This window comes from Triplophysa dalaica, chromosome 13 (genome assembly GCF_015846415.1).
Source record: "Triplophysa dalaica isolate WHDGS20190420 chromosome 13, ASM1584641v1, whole genome shotgun sequence".
NCBI classification, from domain to species: Eukaryota; Metazoa; Chordata; class Actinopteri; order Cypriniformes; family Nemacheilidae; genus Triplophysa; species Triplophysa dalaica.
In genome coordinates, this window is record NC_079554.1 from 20049175 (window position 1) to 20058750 (window position 9576).

Consider the following 9576-nt stretch of genomic DNA (forward strand, 5'->3'; position numbering starts at 1 on the left):
TCTTTATGGTTCTACTCATTAAAAAAATGTCACCGACCTACATCTCGGATGGCTTGAGGGTGAGTAAATAAGCGGCAAATTGGAGTTTTTGGCTGAACTATACCTAGACATTTTGAATAGCAAATCACAAAAACTTGCCAAAACCTAAACATGTACACACAGAAAAAAAATGGTTCTTCACCGGTTCTTCACCGGTTCTTTGGGATTATTGAGGTGCTATATAGCACCGCTACTCTATAAAGATCCAGTTAAGCACCTGTATGGTTCTTCAGCGGTTCTTCATTGGTTCTTTGGGGTTGTTAAGGTGCTATATAGCACCACTGCAATACAAGTAACCCGTTAAGACCTCAGTGGGCTATATAGTTATTTAGGATCTCAACTCTCTCTTAGTCTCTTTAGTTGGGGAAAGGATTGAAAACAACAAGATAATTCTGGGTTGTGAGAGCTGTTAGTCGTAGTTTAAATTATGTGGAAGGAGAAAGGAGGAAGAGAGAAAGCTGAAACATGGTGAACGGCTGTAGCCTTTGAATGAATGTAAATGGGCAAGAGACTTCATATAGGTGTGCGAAATCACCGAAATTATATCACAAACTCAATTTAAAAGGCTATTGCCTTTTTCTCATATATTAACTCTGAATTGTGTTATTTAGTGAAATATTATATATTAATGTTTTGTGATTTAAGCTTACGTAATGACATTTTTAATCATTTACTATCATCTCAATGCCCTGGCCTTCCTTTGGGAAACTGCATTCGAGTAGACTACTAATTTCCAATGTCTTTAGTGCTTCACATACTCGTTGAATAGCAAAATATAACAAATTATAAATAGGCAATAGTCAGATAAATTATCAAAAGAATTGTCAATATTCTCAATAACTATAGTCTTTTTATGCCCACAAAACTGAGTTGGAAGTGTTTTCCACTTTATCACACCATTGTTTTAAATTATATTTTACGTATATAGTTCAATTTGAAGCAAATATTTATCGAGGTGAGTAACAGTGCCACAGAAATAGATTCTTTACAAAATGTATTGTGTAATTATAAACAGGGGACATTTTTCATTTGTATTTGCAAACTTAACTTTAACTTATAGCTTTAACTTATGTGACAGAGCCAAACCAACCGTGTAAGGTAACGCTACATTGCAGATTAAGTTCTTTAATATGCGAATACCATCCCATTGATGCTCAAAAAGCACCAACAAAGTTGAACCAGCTGCAATTGCTAGTTTTTAACAAAAAACTGAAGCGCATTTTTTCCAACCGACAAAGCTCGAGACACTTAACGTTTACGTTAACCTCTAGACTAATCAGAGGTAATCAGAGTGGTATCCCATCAACACACAGCATTGTGTCCACTCTGTTACATTGTGTACAAGTGTTTTGCTAACTGTTAATTTGCTAAATTTATTTTTATTCTATTTTTGATGGCCAATTCTCTATTTATTTTTTTCTCCATAGAGAGCACCCTTCAGAAAGCAATAATCTTCCCAGTCAAGTTCTGTCTGATCCACATACCTCTTTGATGATTCCAGCGTTGCTGAAGGATGGCAATAGAAAGAAGAGATTCTGATCTGAAATGTACTAGTAAAACAAAACTGCGGACTCTATTGATTTAAACTCTGTTTGACCAACTTTCCTTAGAGAAAGTATTGGTTCAGGATATGTAAGTTTTTATTTGTATTAACATTGTTTCCTTGCAATATTATCAAAATGACTTCATATGGTCAATTCAATTTTATAAATAAATAATAAATATTTTAAGATAAAGGGTGCTGTATTTTTACAGGGGAAAAATTATAGTTCACTCCCCAAAATTGTTTTGTATCACACATGTATGCTGTTCTTTCTTCTGTAGAACACAAAATAACATATAAATAGTTTAGTTTCAAAACTGTATAAATCCATAAATCAACTGTAGTTTGATTTATACATGATTTTTAGTTTTTTGCAACCAAACTCTTCATATTTAGAAAAATGTTAGTAACCAAACAGCAGTGCCACTAATTTACTTCTATTGCATAGACGTAAAACCAATGCAAGTGAATGGGTGCTAGTTAACAACATTCTTCAAAATCCCTTTAAGTACATTCTAAAAAGGGTTTTGCATGTAGTCAAACTCTTCAAAAACATACACTGGGTGTACTCAAAATGTATAGTTTTGACGCTCGAACCCTAATAAGAATAAAACCTGGACGAGGTTTTAAAACCTTGGGGCTCGAACCCTCATTAATTTAACTTAACTCATGTTTGCCTTTCAAATAAATATAAGAAGAAGGTTAATGCTATTATATCCCCTCTTCCATAGAGATAAACTCAGACCAGCCCTTCTGAAATCCAAACACCCAAAATGCTGAAGGGTTGCAGGGAGGGCCATCCCATGCAGTATGACCACATTGTAATTAAATGTCCATCCAACACTAGAACAGAGGAAAGTGAGGACATCTCGGTGGCACTGGGCCTCCTCCTGTGTGTATTTTGCATTTGGAATCCAGTATCCTAAAGGACTAAAAAGACATTGATCTTTTTGGAGTGTGTTTTTTTTTAATTGAAGGATCCAGCTGGACTTCCTGTCACTGTAAAAAGGGTGTACAACTCAATCTGTGAGTAGATTTAGGGGTCAATATTATTTCTTTCTGCATCTTTTGGCTTCTTCCAAGTTTCCATGTATGTGTCTATTTGCAATTGGTTTTGTATGATACATGTCTTGTCATTTCACTCATTTATTTATTGTTCAAAAGAATTCAAGAAGCACAACTTGCCTATGGTAGTATCCGGGCTAATATCTGAGTATCTGAGCCAGTAGGCCAAAAAGAGCTTATGGGGTTAAAGTATGTGTATATAAACCTTGTGGTATCAATTTACCCTTACTTGTCATCATTTATTTTATTTGCTGCTTAAATACATCAATTTAAAGGTTTTTAAATATATGGTGTTTTATGTTGTACAATTCAATATATAATTTTTTTTATTAAGTGTCATTTACTTGTCCACAACTGGAATAAAATGAGCCCTCCTAGATCAATTTAAACAATAAATGACACCTTTTTTGGTTCTACATAGCACCTTTTGATAAACTTGATATAAAGCTTCTTTTTTAAGTATGTGCCGTATAGTACTAAAAGAAGTTCTCCTATGATTATGATCCAGAGAACCATTGTTGGTTCTTTTGAGCACCATATAAACCATTAAGTTATAAAGTGCTATATGGGACCTTTAATGGTTCTATATAGCACCATATGACAAAGGTGCCATATAGCACCTTTAAAAATAGGTGCTATATAGCACTAAAAATGGTTTCCCTATGATTACGAGCCAAAGAACCACTTTTAGTGCTATGTAGCACCATTTGTTTCTTGTGTGTAGGAGTGTGAATAAAAACTACATGCACTCCACAAACACTGTTTTTCCAAACACCTTTATTTTAGTTTTTTTTTTCTACACACAACTTTAATACAACATTGGGTTTTGGGTTCCTTGCCACTGTCTCCTTTGACTTGCTCACTGGGAGACTGCTAAAATATTGCTTTTATTATGACAGTCAGAATTCAATCTTATATCTACTTTTTCTCAGTCAGTATATTAACTTATCTACCATGCTAATTAAATGTCTAAATTTTAGTGAATCATATTACGTATTGGCTGGAGTGGGCTGGGATCCGATTGGACCTAGCAAGGTGACGGCTGGACTGGACTGGATGCCGGCTGGACCGGACTAGACACCGGATGCTGGACCAGACGCAGACTGGAATACCGGAAGAGCCTAACGTCTCCTCATACTCCTCCTATGGCCCAACGGACTTGTGACAGGTGGGGGAGAAGCGACTCCCTCCTACCGCACTTGCCACTAAGAGTGGTGGGCGGTGCAGGATCGTTGGAGCCCGAGGCTATGGATAGCTTTCCTGTAGCTCAGCGGTAAGAGCATTGCGTTAATGATGCAAGGTTGTGGGTTAGATCCCAGGGGATTGCAAATACCTATGTAAAATGCTTAGGATAAAGCAATGTAAGTCGCTTTGGATGAAAGCGTCTGCCAAATGTCGTAAATGTAAATATAAGCCGAGTCCCACAGGGTCACAGTGGCCAGCAAGCAGTTCTCTGAGACGGCGGCCAAAGGTTGAGAGACCCAGATTGGGACGGCGGGCCAGGGCTCGTCCTGATTCACCACGAACCTGACCATATATTAAATGTCCCCGTAGTACAGGGAACTTAGCATCCTAGTCTTGGCCGGCTTGAGGGGCTCGTTGAGGCAGCCGTTAAAAATGTTTTTAGCTCTGCCTCAACGAAACCCTGCCTCCTTTGGCACAGCCAGGAACTCCCAGGTGAAGACTTCTATGCTGCGATCCCCCTGGCACAAATTGAATTTGAAACAAAAGACTTCCCATGAGGGGGCAAAAAACAAGAGGACATGAAAACTAAACTTAACTCCACGAAACATAGATTGGACTCGAAATAAAAGGCATCAAGACATGGTACGAATATCCAAGACATGGTACGAATATCCAAGGCCGCATGGTACAAAGCAAAATGAATCGGCACAGACAGCAAACACATGGCCATTAATTAGGAAACCAAATCAAGAGGGGAACAGGTGTGTGGCATGAAATAATTAAAAATCAATAATGAGGAAACAAGAGGGCAGGAACAAAGACGAAACCGTTGAGGGTGCATGCCTGGCACCCCAAATCAAACAATACCACGTCTCTCTCCACTAAAACAAGTGGGTCTTTCATGATCCTGTCACAAGACTAAGAAAAACATGACCACAAGAGGCAGAATCATGACGGACTGTCTCACTCTCTTTTTTTTAAAGCAAAGAAATGTCTTGATATTAAAATCACACCATTTACTCAAGTTCTTAGAGGTTTGTGGCTTTTGATGTCCATTATCTTGAATACATTTTTTTAGATTGTGCATTAATTAATCCTTTACATAGACATAAGATATACACATAATAAAAATATAATCCTCTTTAAAAATAAAAAAGTACTATATTACAACTGTGATAAATCATGCCTTACTTCTTCCTGATTGAAAAAAAAGGCAGGAGCGTAAACGGACTTCTTTATCACAAAGTATGAATTACCAGAACACATGTCATCTGTGTTTGCTCCCCTTCTGTATTATTTCTTCCATTACTGTGGTTAATTTTTATTTAATTTAAGTTGCTTTATTGTTTGACCACTTCATACCATCCATTAGTCCATCATGTGTCACATATATATGTGTATAGCCTACCATAGTCTGTTTAAATGCTCGATACTGATTAGCTGGAAGGTGTGCATTAAAATTGTTAAAATAAGAAAATTCAGGCCATAAAGAAATTTTGTGCACATTAAAAAGGAAAATGTTATTATAAGCTCATCAGCTCTTACAGTGAAGAATGACGTTTGCTGAAACAGTGCCACCTCCTGGTCGGATCAGGTATTCAGCATTACAAAGAGCGCTTCTAACTGCGTTTAATGGAATGAACGTGTAAATAAGGCTAATCTACCACGACACGCGTCACGTCACGAAAACGTTTAGAAGTCATTATAAAATACTAATGTTATTTGTAAACTAAAACGTTTTCAGGATCGGGGGATATTGACAAAACATGAGGGGCTCAAAGCTCCCTCTTGCCACTTGTGTCAATCCTAATGATGAGTAGCCTATGCTATATGAATATATTTAACAGACACATTTTGGCAACAGACCTCATTTAAAGTTCTATAAGTCATAAAGTGACCACATCATGGCGGTATATATCTATGGATGGAGCTTTACACACGCGCACGCATTTACTCAAGACAACACTCCCTTAAAGAAAGCTTTAAGCATCTCTAAGATAAAAAAAAGAATTACTCTATGTTTAAAGTGAATAGCTGTTGTCCTGACAAAATTGTCCCCACAAGGTTCAAACCATCTAGGATTATGCCTGCTATTTTTGTAGGGACATCCTGTAGGGTTTACCAAACTTCATTGAACTTCATCTTTATGTGCATGCAACTGACGCTAATGAAAGCACCTGCCATTGATTAAATCCGTAATCGAACTCCAGTCTCCTTTAAGGAAGCGGAGGAGAGATAGAGGTGAAATGGTGACTGATGGCCAGATGCATTTTCACTGTGTGTTTTTACTCAAAGACCAGATCACAATCTAATTCTTGGACAAAACAATGTACCATTACGGTGGTCTCATTACAGGTTGAAGTTTGAGAAACACTGTCTCGTGCCATTTGCAGGGACATAGATTGACAAATAACCCAGCAATGGTAAAAATATGAAGGGAAGGGTGCCAGAGTACAAGCTGAACCCTTGTCAAGTCACCTGCTGTCACTTCTGCCACGTTTTGCGGAAACCACAAATGACTCCGTTTAAAAAGAATCTCCAACTATTTCTGTAAATCACTGTCCAAAAGGTTCCCTGTGCCTGTTTGTAAGAGCCCTTTGGTCACACGGGCATCTACAGAAGGCGCACTGTGCGTTCGTGGAGAGAGGGAACCTCACGCTGACCTGCGCAACACGCTTCACCAATTAGCAGTCTTACTACGGGATCAAATGGAATTGAAAACATTCACTGACGGGACCGCGGCCCATCACAATGGCCCATTCATGAGACTCGGGACCGCTGCCTTTTTCCTCTCTTTCTTGCATTCATTCTTTCTTTCTTTTTTATGAATGCGACTAAAAGCTGACCTTTCTCTCGCACGCAGCTCACGGCGGCACTGTGCGTCACGCTTGGAGTTTGGAGAGGTTGCGCGCTTGGGGCTGGTACAGTCCACCTTGGTTTTGTACCTGAGATACCACACTCTGACCATTTGGTCAGTGACAAAGTTCCCTGGCCACAAAGACAACATGCTGGTCAGGTTTCGAGAATTTGTTTCAGTACGCAGTGAAAGGCGTTTGGCAAACATGGTGCTTTTGGCGACGCTTTTGGTTTTTATCCAAAGTGCATTACAACTTATAAAACATACAATAGCTTTGATTTTCAAGCAATTTTACTTAAAGCAATGAATAAATAAAGTAAATATTTAATGTATTTCATTGACTCTGCTTTAAATGATCTGTGTTTTTTTTAAAGAATCTCTAAACTCTTTCTCCATGGATCACAGCTGAAAAATCATTGAAAAATGTGTGTGAGAAAGAGAGGGAGACAAGATGATGTTTTTGTGTGTGTGTGTGTGTGTGTGTGAGAGAGAGAGAGAGAGAGAGAGAGAGAGAGAGAGAGAGGGAGAGGTTAGTGTCTGACAGACACCATGTGACAAATATTAATAAACACCACATGTTGGATTTATGTATTTAGATTAGCAAGTTAAAGATTGTCTAAACCTGCCTGTACAATACAAGGACCTACTCATAAACATAAATGTACAGAGATGAACAAAACTGATTGACAGATTAATAATTCTCATCTGTTTGAGGAGAAATGCTTTTGTTTTATCCTGTTAAACCTGTACTTCAAGTATTTCTGCCTCTTCTCTGCATTAGTTGTGCATTGTGTTAGACTTGTGACAGATGACTTTACCTTTCACAGCATTAATGGCTTGATTAGATTAGAATGTGATTTTCATCTGGACACGTTAAGTTCCTTAATTCTCGATTTTAATAAAAAAATACATAATAATTCAGGGGCCTGTTGCACAAAACTAGGATAAGGGATTAAGCCAGGATATCTAGGTGATCCTTGCTCAATTGATCCGTAATCTGGTTGCACTAAAGATGGATAGGGGGCAGGAGGATATGTTATGGTATAAATTACCATGGAGAATTATTCTGTGGAGCTAGCCTGCTCCAGACCAGGCTAAATTCCAGGATCTATTTAATCTCATCCCTAATGTCAGTCAGCAGTCACCACAAATGGAAACCAATGGTTATTTCACTGCTCACTTTACATTGTTATCACATATAACTAGACCCACTGTCATTATTTAAACGTTTGTGATCATTAATTTCAATCATTTTGGATAAATAATGATTTTTAGATGATGTTGCTATCATTAGATAATTTACAGTTTCCCATAGACTATAAGGCTATATATAAAATTATAGAATATTAGGGCCACAGAGGGAAAAAAAAGACAAGTCAAAATATTGTAACCAGTTGTTTTAAAGGAGGACAGTTGTTAAAATGACAGATGTGGGGCATTTCGTGAAATTGTACTTCAGTATGGTTTCATAAAGAAAGACATGCTGATGAGCCAGAATATTAAGTATCACATTGTCATAAGTATCAAAACTGTAAAAAGAATATGTAGCTTTTCTGCCTCATAAATGTATGACTTTATCCTTTTTCCTCAGTGTGGCCCTAGTACTCGGTCATATAAACAAATACACATTCCATATGAATATAAAAACACAATGTGTAACATTATGTTCCTTTATTGAATAAGGACAAAACAAAGCAGGTAAACCATCAGCTCCTTTCGAAACTGAAGTCACAGTGACTCTACAAGATGGAAAGCACAGAATCAAAGCATATTATACAAAATGATACATACACATTCAAAGGTCTGTATATAACACACCCTGCATGTCTGCACACTAAAATAAATGCAGGACAAATCCATACACATCAACTGAACAGACAAATGAATGGATGCAGTAGCCTCCCTGCAGCCTTGTATTACACACAGTATACCGCACAAACATCATAAGAGGCCAAATTCGAAAACCCAAAAAAAACCAAATTCCTCTGCCACCGCAGGACATATTTAACCAAAATTGAAAGCACACATACTAACTAAAATAATTCAACACATATTGGTCCCTCAGCAGCCGACCACTGTCGTCATCAGGGAAGATTGCCGGATTGTCCCAGTCCATGGCTGGTGGCACTATGGGGGCCCTCTCCTTCCTCAGGCAGGCCACATTGTGGAGGACAGCACAAGCCACAGTAATATCACATGCCCTAACAGGGCTGACCCTTAATTTGTGAAGGCAGTGAAAGCGTGCCTTCAGGAGGCAAAAGGTCTTTTCAACTCTGGCCCTGGTCCTGGCATGGGCATGGTTGTAGGCCTGCTGTGCTTCCTGGGGGTCTGTGAAAGGTGTCAGGAGAAAAGGCTGGCAGCCATACCCCCTGTCTCCCAGCAACACACCAGAGAATTCACCTGTCAACACAAAATCTCATCATTACTACCTCATAAACACAGTGATATTCTTGACACAGCCATGATGGTTATAAATAGGGGTTGTGTGTCTTACCTTGTGATAGGCACTGATAGATTTCAGAGGCCCGAAAGATTCTGGAGTCATGGACTGAGCCAGGCCATTTTGCCACAACATTGCTGATCACACAGTCAGCTTTGCAGACCATCTGAAATCATAAGATGAGGAATATTACACCAATCAATCCACATCACTGGCAATGCAGAGTGTTTGTCAATGGACAATATCAAAAAGTTATGTTCACCTGAACATTAATGCTGTGAAAGGATTTCCTATTCACAAAATGGGCCTCGTGGGCACCTGAGGGTGATTTTATCCTTATGTGTGTGCAGTCCACTGCACCAATGACATTGGGGAAACCTGGCACGCAAAGTTATGAGTATCCTACTATGTGTTAACAGTTGTCCTGTAATTTGTAGATCCTCTTAC

General features: G+C 38.5%; 1 protein-coding gene across 1 annotated transcript; it reads right to left on the reverse strand.

Moving 5' to 3' along the window:
• Nucleotides 1–8512: 8512 nt before the first annotated feature.
• On the reverse strand, nt 8513–9311 carry LOC130434829 (putative nuclease HARBI1). Its single transcript, XM_056765186.1, has 2 exons — nt 9184–9311; nt 8513–9089 (listed from the first exon to the last, which is right to left on the reverse strand). The coding sequence occupies exons 1-2, from the start codon at nt 9293–9295 to the stop codon at nt 8719–8721; spliced, it is 483 nt and encodes a 160-aa protein (XP_056621164.1). The 5' UTR covers nt 9296–9311; the 3' UTR covers nt 8513–8718.
• Between the last annotated feature and the right edge of the window lie 265 nt (nt 9312–9576).

Excerpts from the sequence above, each read along its gene's own strand:
- LOC130434829 (XM_056765186.1), bottom strand. The coding sequence starts at position 9,295 with ATGGTCTGCAAAGCTGACTGTGTGATCAGCAATGTTGTGGCAAAATGG. Across the intron at positions 9,090-9,183 it reads CTATCAGTGCCTATCACAAG|GTGAATTCTCTGGTGTGTTG; the intron begins GTAAGACACACA and ends TTGTGTTGACAG.